Source organism: Nematostella vectensis, chromosome 7 (genome assembly GCF_932526225.1).
Source record: "Nematostella vectensis chromosome 7, jaNemVect1.1, whole genome shotgun sequence".
In the NCBI taxonomy this organism is placed as follows: domain Eukaryota; kingdom Metazoa; phylum Cnidaria; class Anthozoa; order Actiniaria; family Edwardsiidae; genus Nematostella; species Nematostella vectensis.
In genome coordinates, this window is record NC_064040.1 from 13,491,309 (window position 1) to 13,508,146 (window position 16,838).

Here is a 16,838-nt window from a genome sequence, read left to right on the forward strand (position 1 = left end):
AGCAATTAATTCTGGGGACAAAATGACGACACACTTACGGCAACGTTGCGAATCTGCTGACCGGCGAACCACCGAAGTATCTCTAATATGGCGGAGTAGGTTCTCGTCTGGTACTCTATAATAAAAAGAACACCTTGATAGGTGCACCAATAACAGCGTCCCTGATCGATGCAAAATGCATTCACACCATAATATCTTTTCACTTTTATTTCGGCTCATTATAGTTGTGTATGTTAGTCTAATAGCCTTTAGTGTCTGCAATGTGTAAGATGGAACAAACAGCATGTAATGCTTTTTGGGTCTCGATTTACTAAGAGCAACTAATTAGCAAACAATCTCTTCTACAATGTACTTTCCACTGGAGGCACCTTTTTAACTGCCAAATCCATTTACGGAGAATTTTTTTGAATTCTCGTTTTGACTCCTCTTACATTGTATTAGCTGATAATGCTATTAGACATCTCCATGGTTTCCCTTTATGAAGGGAGATTGCGCTTCATCGTTATAAGCTATAATAATTAAGAGCTACTGAAAACATCCAAATTTTGAAAATACCTGGCAGGCGAGCTTGAGCGCTGTGTAGAACCTTCTCTATGGTTGCCAAGGTTACCGAAGCGCCAAAGGTGAAGCCTTCAGCTGTTTCTTGGACAGATGTAAGCTCAGGGATGTGTGTGGGAGCGATTAGGACTGGGTAGGACTGGTTCTTGAACTTTGTTTCAATTCCTAGAAATCAATTACATGCGGAGTGAACTAAGCCATGGCTTGATTATCATCCTCAGGGAAAATCAATCTCCTGCGATATTTTGCATTTTTAAATGCACTATAAAATGAGTTGATAAAGGACATTGAAGCAGACATTGGGAGAGAAAGACAAAAAAAAAACGTTTCCTCTTCACCTTATGTGCGTCCTCTCTGCAGTTTTGTGTGCGACAGTAAAGCGAATTTGTTCTCCATCCCAAAAAAAGACAGAGTGGTGAATTTGTGCTTAATTCATGTGCTTATTAACATTGCCCTGGATAATCTAAGCTATTTAGAATAACAATCAACTCCAACGATATTGCTCAAAACTTTCACTCACCTATCACAGTTTACTGTAAGCTATAATATGAAATTAATCCTTTGGGAAAGTCAATAGCCTATGATATTTCTCATTTCAGGAAAAAACTTTTAAAATGTTAAAAATATAGAACATTGAAGCAGACATAGGGAAAAAGAAACGAAAAGCACCCTCTCTTCTTTGCCTTATTGGCATCCCCTGTTACTCAATATAGTAAAGTAAATATATTCCCTCATCTCAAAATGTTACAGGGCAGTAGATTTCTGCTTAATTCGTGTGCTTAATGGCACTGTCCTGAATAGTCTTTTTGCAGATCAGTTTTAAATATGTAACCACACTATAACATTGAACAATAATAACTTCAAGCGTGATAAACATCGCTCATAACTCTACACTTATCACACTGACCTAACTCGGTGTTTCCGATGACTAGTTTGGCCTGTGGGTGCTTGGTCTTCAACTCGCAGAGCTCCTTGAGTGATGAGGGGCGAAACCACGTGACCAGATCACCCTTGATGGTAAGGCTTCTGGGTTTGTAGGCCTCAGGGAGCTTTCAAAGAAAGAAAAGTGTTGGTAAAAGGATGACGAAAGTAAGAGCCAAAGGAAAAGTGTTAGTAAGGGAACTTAACGTTAAGTATAGGGGAATGTTGGAATTGGTACCAATATCGTGTCTGCGAATTTTGATTGGTTATTTTGTTCAAAAGAAAATGGATCACTAATTCGTATGACGCTTTTGATACTTGATTATGTGAAACTTCATAACTTTGCAAACTAATGAATCTTGAAAAACAATGACACACTGTTTATTTCAAGTTATCGATAAATGCAATGTTTAAAACATGAGCTCTCTACTATATAAATCAATACTGGACCTCCTTAAAGCAAATTTATAGGCTGCTAAAGCTATGTAAATATAAGAGAGAGATTATGAGGCAATTTGTCAAAACCCCTTTTAGCAGCACCAGCCAATCACTAGCGAGCACTTAGGGATAAGGAGAATAGCAAGCTTTTTTTTTTACAAAGAGTTACAGATGAAAGGAAATAATCCTATGTACACCTTTCCCTGGACAAAATACATTATTGGTGGATGTCGATTTGTGATACAAAGTTCAACATTCATTGATTAATAGGATTAATGGGATTAATCGCCTCAGTGTATGCACGTTGTAAGCAAAAAAAAATATTTTAGCTCTTAACAAATTACTTCTGGGAAACAATAATCCAGCCTGCCTTCAAGCGAAATTCCATTTAATCGAAAAATGCGAAAAAAATTATCAAAAGTCTCCTTTTATCCATGTGCAATGGACGACCTACCATTAGCTCTGGTGGAAATATGGGTTCCTGCGTCGGATCAAGTGGCATGAACTCATCAGCTTTAAACAAAGGAGTTGAAGCCTGGAATTGGAACATTAATGTTGTATATTGTAAACTAGGGGCACCCTTTCTACTCATACAAGTGTAATTCCTATTGGCAAATTCCAGTACAGAACTGGTAAAATATATCAAATATTTTGGTTTAAGAATGAGACTTCAAACATCGGTGGAAAAGGAGTTTTTCATATATCTGATAAGCTTACCATAAAGTTTGATTTTCAACTTATATGATTATGCTTTATAAAGACTAGCAAGCTGTACACATAGCAAGATCAGACTTGTGGATTTGCTGAGGATGGCTCACTTTTTGGCAGACCCTTGGGGGAGGGGTGTGTAAATACCCTGTGTACCCCCCTCGGAATGGGTATGTGTCAATCCTTGCAATATACCAACTAAAAGGGCTATATGATGTATCATGTGGGGATTTTGTCCTTCCCTCTTAATAATACAACTCCCAGTCCTTAATATTGATACATACATTGGTACCATCATTCTCAACAGTTCCATTTGACTGCATACAGCAACCACCATTTTTGCCTTTGCTTCCACAACACCCATCCTAAAGATGAATAACACAAAGAAGTTAAATTACAGTATAACAGATATCTTTACCAACTATTAATTAATGGAAGTAGCTTCCTTTATGTCATGCACATACACACTTCAGAAATTCGAAGACTTCTTCGTATATGACATGAGGGCCCATGGAAATTGCATGGTAAGCTAGTGCTTGTTGCTTTATGAGCTGAATATGAAACTTTTAAATCTAAAATATGCAAAAGATGATCAAGTGGACAATTCTAAACGTTTATTTTAATTATTTTTAAAAGCAGGGGAAGTTTCATTTAAAAAGTAACCATTGAATGTAGTGGGAAAATGCCCTTGCTATGGTCCAGATTTATACAAATAATTTTATATTTCTTTGGTGCACAAAGTGTTACCTTTGTGAGTGTTCTGTAGCCATCAAGAATGGCACGGTATCCAGTGCATCGGCAGAGATTGCCTAAATGTTTTAAAGAAATAATGAGATGATCATCAAGGCACAGGCAGCTAGGCCTAGAAGCGGGGGAGGGAGGGGGATTAACACGATTTTCATGGGGTAAACACCACAGCCTTTCCATCAGTAGTCACACACAAAACATCCTGAAGCACCAAAATGTATAAACAACCATCATCTTTGTACAATTATAGACTACTTGACTATTGGTGAGCATTCACAACCATCATTTTCCTTCTAGAAGATGCAGTTAGCAAATTCCACGTTCCGGTATGTTCTAAAAGCATACACCCTCTGTCACAAGAGGGAGTAAAATTAAGAAAAAAATAAGTTAATCTCCAGCTTTTATGTCACTGATCTGAGAAAAAATGTGACCTGGGTGTAAAAATATATTTTCTAGATTTTGTTCACAGATAATTATATCAATACAGCCCTCATAGCAGGTAAATAAGCAGGCCCGTACCAAGGGGGGAGGGGTGCAGGTGGAATGGCCAAAGGTCCACTTCCGGTTCTCGATAGGCGTGCTATTCATAGACAAAACTATAAAGCATAAGCTTTATCACTCTGGTGGTATGTAGCCAAATGGAAAAATTAGGTCCACTTTTTCGGATTCCGCACCCCCAAAGAAAAATCCCTGTACTCCTCTGATGATCATGCGACTGAGTGTTATACACATGTTCAGTAATACTGCTGGATTTATCACTTATTTACAGTACCTTCAAATGCACTCTCCAGCTCCTTTTGTGATGGTAGAGGGTTGTTTCTGAGCAGGGTGTACATGGACATGACAATACCCGGAGTACAAAAACCACACTGAGAACCATGAGCATTTGCAATTCGCTCCTGTGAACACAGTAAGCACAAAGTTTACCTTGCAGTTAAGAAAATGCTAATGTTACTGGAGATGTCAATAAACATAATGACATGAAATGTTTCAGCTGATTTCAATGTATCATAACATCGCATTTTCAAAACATCGATTAGTTTTTGGCTTTTGAGATTTTCTGTTCCGCCAGTCAAATTATTCTAAGCCAACCAGATTCTTACTCTCGCCTAGTGCAGTTGCTCGGCTTTCTGTCCCGACACTGTCTTGTTTTAGTCCAGAGGGAAGCCAGGGAAATGCACAAAACGAGACTCTGATTGGCTCAGAATGGTTTTACTGACGGAACAGAAAATCCCAAAACCCAAAAATAAATAGATATTTAAAAAATGCATTGTCATGATACATCAAAATCGAATATAACTTGATTCCTAAAATAACAACAGTACTAAGGTGACGTAAAAATTTTGTGATTAAAACATTCAAAGAAAACATATATCATAGATGTTAACCCAAGAAGTTCAAAATGCAGGAGAATTTTTGGAGAGTAATAAAGAACCTGCAGAATTAAGTTCAATAGATTTCAATGCTGCTAACATTGCATAAAATAACACATAATTGAGACGGAGAGATGCCTAATATTTGAAATCATTGAGGAGCAATTATAGTATATGTTCTTTCTAATTACGAATAGAATCAAAAAGCCCAAACTGTCGCGATCTCGTACCAGAACAATGAATACAATACTCCAAAAACTGGAAATCGACTCTGCCAAATTTTCGTCTTTCATAAGACTTCTTCAGGGCAGACTGAAGAAGGTGAATCGTTACAAGCTTAATTACATCAGAATAGTGGCGCGAGACGCAAAAACATTACAACGATTCACCTTCTTCAGTCTGCCCTGAAGAAGTCTTATTAAAGACGAAAATTTGGCAGAGTCGATTTCCAGTTTTTGGAGTATTGTATTCTTTCTAATTACTGTATACATGTGCAGGGTGTAGTCAATGTATATTCTAATGTTTATTCTATACCTGTGCAGGGTGTAGTCAATGTATCTTTATTCTATACCTGTGCAGGGTGTAGTCAATGCATCTTTATTCTATACCAGTGCAGGGTGTAGTCAATGTATCTTTATTCTATACCTGTGCAGGGTGTAGTCAATGTATCTTTATTCTATACCTGTGCAGGGTGTAGTCAATGCATCTTTATTCTATACCTGTGCAGGGTGTAGTCAATGTATCTTTATTCTATACCTGTGCAGGGTGTAGTCAATGCATCTTTATTCTATACCTGTGCAGGGTGTAGTCAATGTATCTTTATTCTATACCTGTGCAGGGTGTAGTCAATGCATCTTTATTCTATACCTGTGCAGGGTGTAGTCAATGTATCTTTATTCTATACCTGTGCAGGGTGTAGTCAATGCATCTTTATTCTATACCTGTGCAGGGTGTAGTCAATGTATCTTTATTCTATACCTGTGCAGGGTGTAGTCAATGTATCTTTATTCTATACCTGTGCAGGGTGTAGTCAATGTATCTTTATTCTATACCTGTGCAGGGTGTAGTCAATGTATCTTTATTCTATACCTGTGCAGGGTGTAGTCAATGTATCTTTATTCTATACCTGTGCAGGGTGTAGTCTGGTCCTGGTGCTTCCAATTCCCTCTACTGTGGTAACAGCCATTCCATCAACCGAACACAGAGGAGCAAGGCAGCCATTCACAGAAAAGTGTCTTTACACAGATAAGAATTTGATAGAATGACTTTGTAACAGGGCTCAGTTTGAGAGCCAAAACTCTTCTGAAAAAATGGTTAAACTTTTACTTCCAAAACTCTGGCAATAGAGGCATTTCTTTCTTCCTATATCAACCGAAATTTTAAAGAGTTACGTTCTGTTTCCCTTATATAACAGAGAAAAGGTTGCACACTTTTGCTCTTCGCTGCCATAAAAACTGAAGTAATTTGCTTCTAGCTTTCTCAGAATTCAATATTTTAGCCAAATTACCTTGCAAAATTTTAGTATGATCTTCCTAGATGTGATCGAGACCAATCTAACGAATCTAAATTCTAGCTTCGAAAGCACACATTAGCTACCCTCATTGCCATCTGATCATGTTTCCGACCAGCAGTCTAGAGACAGCCTCCAGTGGTCGCGACTAACTCCTGTATACACACAAAATACTAACTATAGACATACAACAGGGACCACTATAATTTATTCATACACACAGTGAGCTTGGGTTACATGTGACCAAACAGTCTCTAAAAACTTGTTTAAGAAGAGATCATGCCAACACCTATTTGTAAATTATTCACTTTTTATTCAAAGGATACTCAATCTTGTCGGCCACATGGTTGTACTTGGATACCATTACAGTGCATGCGCCACACCCACCCTCGGCACATCCTAGCTTGGTCCCGGTAAGTCGCACTGCAAGCTAGTCAAGGGATTTACTTTTGCTAGTTGTATATCAAAAACTATATAAATACAAGTATCAATCATTGTTTTTCTAGAGTAAAACATGCAACAAAGTTGCCAACCTGTTTCACAGTATAATGTATAAGGATATAAGTATAAAATAAGTTGGATAGTTTTACTTCTTGAAATGCTGAGGCTATGGTGCCTGGCTGATTGCTTCCTATTGTTATTGTTTATCATAAAAATTTACAATTTCTTCAACAATAAAGCCCTCTCTACAAGTCTTACCCATCTGGTACTTACAAAAGATTAGAGTATTTGAAATCCTCTTTTAAGTTTTGCAGGCATCAAAAGTGGCTACCCCAAAGGTTAATGGGTAAGGTACTAAGATGTCCCCTTAAAATCCTTATCCCATTGAAAAACAACTATTAACTTATCATATATTCCTTATTTAAAAACATGATTCATCAAATATAACTCATAATGAACAGCTAGTTTAAAATTTCTTCCCTCATAACATTATTATTATCAGGCTTTGGAACAAACAAAATTGTTAGTAACTTAATTTGTACAGTACATTTTATAATGAATAGCACAAAGCTAGAGTAGAGTTTACGGTGTTGAATTATCCGCATAAATTATTACCAAGTTATCCCGGGGGAATAGAAAAATAAACCAAAGGACGCCATGTTAACTATGCAAATCAAAAGGCCCTTGGCAATAAACAAGCAACTTGATCATAAACAAACGTTATTTTGGTGTACACAAACCTTTGAACTTAAGCAAATTAAAACAAAATGTTTCTTAGTTTAAAAGAGGAAACTGAAAGAAACGTCATTGTAAAGCCCTAAGGCTTCTTTGTTACATAAGATGAGATTGAGAGATCGATGAGATCTTAAAGAAACTTTCGCTCTTGATATAAGGATACGATTATTACGAATGTACTGCAGCAGGGTCACCTCTGGCTGTGGTTTCTTCTCAACGATCTAATGAGATCAAAACATCGCATAATACGAACACAAGACAAAGATAAATAACGCAGCTGGTCTCTCTTGTTTCACAGTGCATAAACATTAACCCAAATTAACTACGTGTAAACTTTTGATCCCAACCTTTTTTCCATTGACGAAGAACACGATTTCGTTCGATGTTGTCGCCGGCATGGCAGCAGATAAATGTTTTGGGGAGCGCAAGAGGTGATGGGATGTACAAAAAAAACGTAAGTGGTTTAAATGACTCCGACCTAGGATCAATAGAGCACGTCCCATGCATGTATCTTGATCCTCCAGCGCCTAATCCATTTCACATAATAGATGACCTACACTACTCTCCTACTACAAGGTCATGTGACCCCACTTTTAGAAGACTGGGCCCAGGGAAATTTATAGGGGAAAGCGGGGCCACAAGATCTAAATCACTCATACCCCACTCGAGCAAGGTATAAATTTCTTGTAAAGATGTTTTTACCCTTGATTTCACGGTAATAATATCAGCTTTTGGTGTCACGCCGGACTCACACGTAATAAAACAGGGAACCCAGGCCGAGTAACAACAACATCCGGTGTATACCACAGGGAGCCCAAGCTTACAGTTAGTGGTTTTTGTTTTACCTCTGTGAAGTTTCGTAAATTTTGCTCTCTTGGTCACCACTACTTGACCTACATAGTTTATACCTCTACCAAATACAAGTACCAATACAATACAATTACATTGGTTTTCTAGAGTAAAATATGCAACAAAGTTGCCAACCTGTTTCACAGTATAATGTATAAGGATATAAGTATAACAGAAGTTGGATAGTTTTACTTCTTGCACTGCTGAGGCTATGGTGCCTGGCTGATTGCTTTCTATTGTTATTGTTTATCATAAAAATGTACAATTTCTTCAACAATAAAGCCCTCTCTACAAGTCTTACCCATCTGGTACTTACAAGAGATTAGAGTATTTGAAATCCTCTTTTAAGTTTTGCAGGCACCAAAAGTGGCTACCCCAAAGGTTCATGGGTAAGGTAATAAGCTTTAAATCCTTATCCCATTGAAAAAACAACTATTAACTTATCATATATTCCTTATTTAAAAACATGATTCATCAAATATAACTCATAATGAACAGCTAGTTTAAAATTTCTTCCCTCATAACATTATTATTATCAGGCTTTGGAACAAACAAAATTGTTAGTAACTAAATTTGTACAGTACATTTTATAACGAATAGCACAATGCTAGAGTAGAGTTTACGGTGTTGAATTATCCGCATCAATTATTACCAAGTTATCCCGGGGGAAAAGAAAAATAAACCAAGGACGCTACCCCTACCTCACTCTACATAATTATATACTATGTAGAGTGAGGTGGGGATGATCGAATTTTACGAAACTTTACTGAGGTAATTTAAATTATCACTTCTAACCGCTCGGTGAGTTTCGTGTGTTTTAATCAAAAATTTCTCACATAACCCAACAAACACTAACTGTGAGCTTTTGTCCTGTCCATGGAGGCAAGGGTGGTGCACTGACAATTTCACGTGATGTGACGTCATCGATGACGTCATCAAATCAAATAAACCGATATCATCTCGCTAACAGTCCTCCTAGGAGACCAAACTTGGTTGACGTGTCCATGGTGGCAAGGGGGTGCACTGGCAAAGTCACGTGACGTCATCGATGACGTCATTAAAACAAAATTACCTATACCATCTCACTGAAACAGTCCTTGGGGACAAAACTTGGTTGACGTGTTTCAAGTGAGCTTTCAAAGCTCACTTAAATAGTCGAAGATTTCGTCTCTACGTGGTATCTACAAGAACCACCGCGAGTAAAAGTTTTTCCGCAACACCTAACGGTTTCTGGCCATTTCGTCACGTCGACAACGTACTTTAACCATCCCAGTTCTTCTGAAAACCTCAACAAGAAAGTGGCATATCAGTGACGTCAGTGACATGTCTCTTTCTTTTCTCTTTCGTATGGCAACAAATGTTTAAAATTCAGATTCATCCTGTGAAATATAAATGAAAGAGATCAAACTTGGGCGAAAAACCATTAATGACAATAGTATGATAGCAACGAATATTAGTGCTGTGCAGTTTGTTATTCTATTTTATACACATTGACACAGCCTAGACTAGTTCACTCGCTAGTTTCCATTTAATGGATAAGCAGATATTACTCACGTTTCCTGCGTTCCAAAGAATACTATTCGATACGTATTGCATGGATACTGTATGGTTCCACTTACTCGCGCGGGCCAATAGCGGAATACGTACTTTTGCTTATTCTCCTTCATAATAAATGATATGATAATAAATAAATGAGATGACGACATGGTTGTTGTTTTAACTTGATAATAATAATAATAATAATAATAACAACAACAACAACAACAACAACAACAACAACAATAACAACAACAACAACAATAATAATAATAATAATAATAATAATAATAATAATAATAATAATAATAATAATAATAATAATAATAATAATAATAATAATAATAATAATAGTTTTGACTTGTTTGTATATGAATTTTGAATAATAATAATAATAATAATAATAATAATAATAACAACAACAACAACAACAACAACAACAACAACAACAACAACAACAACAACAACAACAACAACAACAATAAAAATAATAATAATAATAATAATAATAATAATAATAATAATAATAATAATAATAATAATAATAATAATAATAATAATAATAATAATAATAATAATAATAATAATAGTTTTGACTTGTTTGTATATGAATTTTGAATAATAATAATAATAATAATAATAATAATAATAATAATAATAATAATAATAATAATAATAATAATAATAATAATAATAATAATAATAATAATAATAATAATAATAATAATAATAATAATAATAATAATAATGATGATTATCCTGGTCAAGACCTTCTATGAGCTTGATACACAGGTGGTCTCTCTTGTCCTTCAGGGCCAAGAGACCAGAGCGAGCTAATGCGTCAGTTTAACTAAGCTCAGGGTACCTCTGTATTCTCTCTATTGAATCAGAGAGAAATGCAGGCAAATTCGCGTATGCAGCTGCGCCATACTCGATAACAGAGCGAATTAAAGTGCAGAAAACGACCACTAGATCTTGTTGGCATACGCCATTTGGAACTCTCAGAGTGTAAAACCGCTTGTTGGCAGTCGCAATGGACATCCCACGTCAAATTTTGCGCTATATTTATTCCGAGCAGTTTGAAAGATTTGACACACTCCACTGTTGTTTCGCCGATTGCTACTGGGTGCCACACACAACTGCGGTAGGTATTGCAAAAAATCCACTTCCATGATCTTACATTTGCCAGGGTTAAGGCGCATGTTGTTCTCACTAGCAAACTGATTTATATCATCTACAATAAAGTTCATTATTGACGGAGAGTTCCTCGGGATAACCTTCAAGACAGTTAAATCGTCTACATTTTTTTATTTGTATTTATTTTAAAAATATTGTATTGAAATTAAAATTGTATAAAAAGGAATATAATGTCCAGCTTATAAAGCATTGCATGTATATCGTTGTGAATTTGCATGCTCCACCACTGTTTAGAAGTTTATTTCCATTTGTTCCTGTTAACTGATAATAAACAGCATGGGAGGAATCGAAGGAATTCTTGCAAAACAAAGAATACAAAGAAATTCCTCATTTCGACGCGGGACAAAAATTCCATTGCCCCATCTTCTATCATCTTTTTTTTCCTTTTTTTTTGTTAGATTAGTTGTTAATCACACCCGACAAAGGAATTTGAGTCTCTTGTAATGCCTCAGCGACAAAAGAATGTAATAACAACTTTTTTGAATTAAAATTTTACTGAAGTAATCGTCTTTCAATTTTTCCCTAAAATGAATTTTAGCGGCACTGTCAGAATATCAATGCCAGTATCAATATCCATTTCGTGATATTCATTTTGTTTATTTTTGGTGAGTTACATGTTTATCATATTTGTATATGATTCTTTATAAATTCCACGACTAATTTCATTTTGGTACATAAGATAAGTAAAATACACAATATCAATTAAAGTAACAATCCTTTACAATAGTGTGATGTAACCTTTGTTTGTCTTTTTCTTCTCTTGCCGCTGCCGACGCATTTTATCACAGACGCAAGACAAAGGAAGTAAAATGTAACTCATCGCATGGGAATTAAAAAATGCTTTTTCTGCACATGTTTGTTTGCAAGCTCTGCACTATAAATAAGACGCACAAATCTGTTTAACAAACTCTCTCATCGCAAACTGACGAAGAAACTCTGGAATGTATAGAAGGTAAGGGCTGTAAGATTCGCCCTAACATGTATCAACCAGTCTGTCCCTTACTATCCTCTACTCTCGAACATATCAATGGTATATTTGCAAAAAAACGGATCCACTAGGTTAACTAAAGGCTGACGTATCTAAACAATATTTGTGAAGAATGTTTTTTTGTCGCTTAACTTGGCCGACGATGGCAATGGAAGTCAAATGGCGGCGTGTGTAACCGTGTAGCCGTGTTCAAATGTCTTTGTTTAGCAAGGAAAGAAAAATCGTCCGGTTCCATAATAGCCCATGCCTTTTAAATTTTGCAGCCTGTAGTGTTAAAGATGCGAGCGTGTTACATTGGGTTGGCTTTGTGTGCTGTGGTGGTGCGTTGTAATGCATCGTGTGAGATGGCGAACTGGCGGAGCAGCTTTGACAAGAAAGGCTTCTCAACTTGTGGATCCGTTACTCGGTATATGAACGGACTCTACAGAAACAAACCTTCAGGATATCAGGGGATATTTCTGATCGAGCAAGCACGTTGTTGTGCCAGGCCGAGGCCTTACTGGAACCAAGCCACGTCTTGTATCATGGCTGACTGGTGGAGCAGTTTTGACAGGTCAGAGATTGCATGATTTTTCAATAGTTCTGACTTATATAAATGACGCATGTAAATGTATGTCTTACTTTGAGAGAGAACTTAATAATAAGAATAAAGTTTCTTATTCAAGTCGGACAAAAGAGGGGGAGGATTTAGCAATTGGAAATAGACGGCGGGAGTTCGCAGAATATTAAAACTGAAATGATAAATCAGGGGTAGTTTTGTCTAGTTATAGGTATATACCTGATAGTTACGGCTAATTTTCAGGTCTAGGTACATCAAAAAGTGGTTTATTCGAATCTAACGGCACTACAACATTCGAAACTCACAGCTTAAGAAAATTCAAGTTATTATAATTATTTTTTCTTACTATGGCACAAGAAGAAGGAAGGGGGGGTCGGGGAGAGGAAGTCTTCAGTTTTCACGGTGTATTTCTTTATCATTCAGGAACAATCGTTGGAACACATGTCCCAATGGTTATTACCTCCGGGGATTGGATCGAAACGACGGCCAGAGCCTGGATAACATCGAGGTTGGCAAGTGTTGCAAGCCTGCCAACCACCCGCACTGGTACGGACACTGTTATGATCAAAACGTGAGGGCCAGCTTCGACAAGGAGGGCACCAGCAAGTGTAGGAATGGCTATTTCATGACTGGATTATACCGAGGCAGTTGTGATCAGATCTGAAATTTTAGATTTTAGATTTTCAGATTTTACAACACTTGAAATGTTCAAGTGTTGTAAAATGGTTCCAAGTAAGTTGTGAGCTAAAAAAGGCGATTTGCACTATGAAATCACCTGACTCTTCGAGTAAAAACCCGCGCGCGTTTCTGCTTTTGGCGGCACAATAACAACAGCAAAACGTAAAAAGCCAGAACGTTTCTTGTCAGAAGGCCTTTATTGTCAAAAGATTTCATTATTTATGTGGCTTTCTGAGTTGGCGATCGCAGCTATTTCTTTGTTTATTTTGCCGTGGTTTAGTTTTCAACTCAAAATGTCACGTGTTTTCTTAGTGCAAGTGGCCTGGAAAAGGCCTGGTTCAGTAGCCTTGCTAGGGCTCGCGGAGCTCAGTGAGAAGCAAAAAGACAACAACAAAAATGGAAAAAAAGTCGAGGCTTTTGATAAGGAATTCTCCAATGGATGGCTATTTGAACTAATGTGAAAATCCGGGGACAAACCTTGGGGACGCTGTGACCTCATATAATGAAAGTAAACTCACCCCTGAGTGCTGTTATGAACATTGAAGCTAAGTTTTAGTGTCCAATCATCACGATTTACATCACACACAGAAGTTGCTGAATGGCAAATGGTACTTAAACAGGCTCTTACCCACACAACGGCCGAAGGTCCACTTTCGGTTCTTAATAGACAAGTAATTTATCCATATTTTCCGAAATATAACATGATCCATGATACCTTACAATAGAAGAACTGCGCTGACAATTGCAATATGCGCTAACGTATTTTTTTAAATAGTTGTATGAGTTGATGGTTTACTCCATTTTAGCACCCCCAAAGATGCAATCCTTGGATGATGTCAAGACCCGTATTATGGATGAGACCATGGCAGAGTTGGCATTACTTGCACACTATCTTGGCTACGGATGGTGCGCGAGCTGCCGCGCCCAGTTCGTAGGAGAGGACTTCAGACGAAACGGGGACAGCTGGGAAGCGGACAGGAAAGGCCCGTGCAAGGGCTACATGAATCATCACAGGCTCAAGATGCACTACAGAGACTTCAAGTTTGGCGTCAAGAACATCGTCTACGGCAAACCAGTTATTCAGACATTGGCACCTCAGGCCTACATATCTGGAAGCGAAAGAAATAATGAGGATCATTAAGTGACACGTACGGTTTCTGAGCAAGTGGAAAGCACGCGTACCGTCACACACACGACAACCAGCTCGTGGAAAAAGACACATGGAGTCGGTATCGAGTTAAGCTACACCCCTCCCGATGCAACAGGAGGGGCGGGAGTAAAATCGTCGTACAATTTCAACTACGAGAAGTCGTGGACCCAGACGGACAGCACTGCAAATACGCAGAAGTACACGAGCACAGTCACATCGACAAAGACGCTCAAACCCTTCACAGCTGCTCAGTATCGTATTATGCTGACAAAGACGAGAACCACCGTACCGTACACCGCGACCATTATCGTGCACTTCTCGGCAGAGCTGGACGGATTCTTGAGGTGGGGAGGAGGAAAAGACGGAGACTCTACCAACTACCATTACGAGTAAGTCGTGGCTATACCATTATCAATTAGACGTAAATATCATAACTAGCATATCATAACTTACATCTGTTACATTTGCAGTAGTCGTGACTCCCATTTCCAGTATGTCGTGACTTCCATTTCAAGTATGCCGTGACTCCCATTTCCAGTATGCCGTGACTACCGCTACCAGTAAATTATAATACCACTATTACCAGTATGACTACAATCGCCACTAGTATTTCTAATACAAAACTTTCTCTTTCTCAAGGCACCGCGGCTCAAATAGAAGACCAACCTTCAAGTACAAATTCGGCGACTCGTCAACTCCGTTCTACAGCGCCCTAAAGAAACAAAGTGACCGAAGTATGCGACCATGGGAATGGCATGAGATGAAAGCGAGATATTCTAATGCACAACCCCTGATCAATGCTCTCACCGACGAGAGCAAGTATGAATTTACCTTGACTGGGCAATTTGAGGACGTGATTGGCCACCATGTAGATATACATTGGAGTACCACATCGTTAAAAGTACCGCGTGGATTCGAGGAAACCCTTGCTGAGACGCATTTCCCAAAGATCAAAGGCACTTCCCCCAAACGTGTCTTCCCCAAGTCACCAAAGGGTCGTCTCTCGATGTCGAAACCTCACATTCTCCCGCTGCTTCTTAATATCAATTACGATGACCCTGATAACAACGTAGATGGGAACACGACCGATCCACCGAGAGTGTTTCCCGAGCCTCCAAAAGTGGACATCTCCATAAAAGAACCACAAAAAATCCCGCATGTTCCCAACGTGGATGACGAAAGCGAGCTTAACGAGTGAGAAGCACGCGTACACGCCAATGACGACTTGACGCCAATGACGACTTGACGCCAATGACGATTTGACGCCAATGACGACTTGACGCCAAATTGATGTGTAAGGGTAGGATATGAAAGGGCAACATTTGACAATAAAACGAGCATTTAAAAAACAAGTGTTTGTAATATTTATAGTTTTACTTTTTGCACCCTCTAACCCCCTACTAACTCGAGCTGATTTTGGTTTCCCTCGAGGGTTCGAGGTAATGGAGTTACACTGAATAATGAAAAGCTAGATTCATACCTCGGGGGTGCGAGTTAGTGGAGTTCCACTATGATTGTTGGACTCTTACCCTCTAGGGTTCGACAAGAGACCATAAAGTAAGAGAACGAATCCCCCGTATTAGGGTATGTTCCAATGATGACGTCCGTAAAAACTATTTTTAGAACAAGCAGTTATTTTTAGATAAGTCTCTGATTGGTTAGCGCTCACGTTTCCTAGCGTCTTACGCGCAATCACATTATGAGCAATGTGATACGGCAAAGGATGTTTCGGAAATCGTTTTGACCGAAAATACCTTCCTTTTTTACAAACGCTGTAAAAATGATCTTCCATAGAGTACGCTGGAGCCAATCAACCGTTTCCGGTACATTGAAATGCATAAAGTGCGTGATTTTAGGCTCTGGGATCAACTTTTCCAGTAAAAGTTTTCACTGCTGATTCGCAAATTATAACACAACAATCAATCATAAATCTGTGTTTACGAAACACAATTCTCTTCCAATTCCCTTTTAATGAAAAAGATACATTCAGAACTTAATACCATTATATTCACACCGATATTACAAATAAAAGATCTCAAGTCTTTATAATGAAGTAGATCTTAATCCAGTGACAAGGGTTTCTTAAGTGACATGATTTCTGAACATTTGCGTAAAAAATTGAAGTTCATTCATCTAAAAATGTTATAAATCAAAGAAAAATAAAAGCCTTCTTGTATTAAAATACATAACATAGACTCTGAGAATGCCTAGGTATTCTATCTCACCGAATTGCAGAGAAAAAGAACTTTTTAGCAGTCTGCACGATACATCTTGAATGAACTCCAAATTCACCGTCTCCCCGACGTCTTCCCGTTCAATTATTTATATAACATTTAGATAACTGAACATTAGATAACTTAACAGATAACAGGACACCACTCCATGAGTAGCATTGTGATCATGAGCCTTGAAGAGAAGCTAAAAGGATAAAAAAGGTAGCGAACGAAGTA

The 16,838-nt window shown here is 37.9% G+C and overlaps 3 protein-coding genes across 3 annotated transcripts in view; 2 read left to right on the top strand and 1 right to left on the bottom strand.

Moving 5' to 3' along the window:
• LOC5503264 (xanthine dehydrogenase/oxidase) overlaps window positions 1-8,090 on the bottom strand; it is a 45,063-nt gene extending 36,973 nt beyond the window's left edge. The window contains exons 1-11 of the mRNA XM_048729916.1: window positions 7,779-8,090; window positions 7,595-7,652; window positions 6,582-6,678; window positions 5,872-5,980; window positions 4,145-4,271; window positions 3,373-3,434; window positions 2,910-2,990; window positions 2,372-2,452; window positions 1,466-1,607; window positions 556-723; window positions 39-115 (exon numbers count right to left, since the gene is read on the bottom strand). Of these exons, the coding sequence (XP_048585873.1) occupies window positions 39-115; window positions 556-723; window positions 1,466-1,607; window positions 2,372-2,452; window positions 2,910-2,990; window positions 3,373-3,434; window positions 4,145-4,271; window positions 5,872-5,980; window positions 6,582-6,678; window positions 7,595-7,652; window positions 7,779-7,934 (1,158 nt within the window). The 5' untranslated portion in view covers window positions 7,935-8,090. The remainder of the gene's footprint in view (window positions 1-38; window positions 116-555; window positions 724-1,465; window positions 1,608-2,371; window positions 2,453-2,909; window positions 2,991-3,372; window positions 3,435-4,144; window positions 4,272-5,871; window positions 5,981-6,581; window positions 6,679-7,594; window positions 7,653-7,778) is intronic.
• A 4,178-nt stretch (window positions 8,091-12,268) lies between these two features.
• On the top strand, window positions 12,269-13,224 carry LOC125556697. The gene is made up of 2 exons (XM_048730653.1): window positions 12,269-12,554; window positions 12,984-13,224. Exons 1-2 carry the CDS (start codon window positions 12,280-12,282, stop codon window positions 13,222-13,224), a joined length of 516 nt encoding a protein of 171 aa, XP_048586610.1. The 5' UTR covers window positions 12,269-12,279.
• Window positions 13,225-13,282: 58 nt separating this feature from the next.
• LOC5503265 (aerolysin-5-like) lies at window positions 13,283-15,737 on the top strand. The gene is made up of 4 exons (XM_048730654.1): window positions 13,283-13,292; window positions 14,045-14,305; window positions 14,405-14,777; window positions 15,028-15,737. The coding sequence occupies exons 1-4, from the start codon at window positions 13,283-13,285 to the stop codon at window positions 15,584-15,586; spliced, it is 1,203 nt and encodes a 400-aa protein (XP_048586611.1). The 3' UTR covers window positions 15,587-15,737.
• The last annotated feature ends 1,101 nt before the right edge of the window (window positions 15,738-16,838 follow it).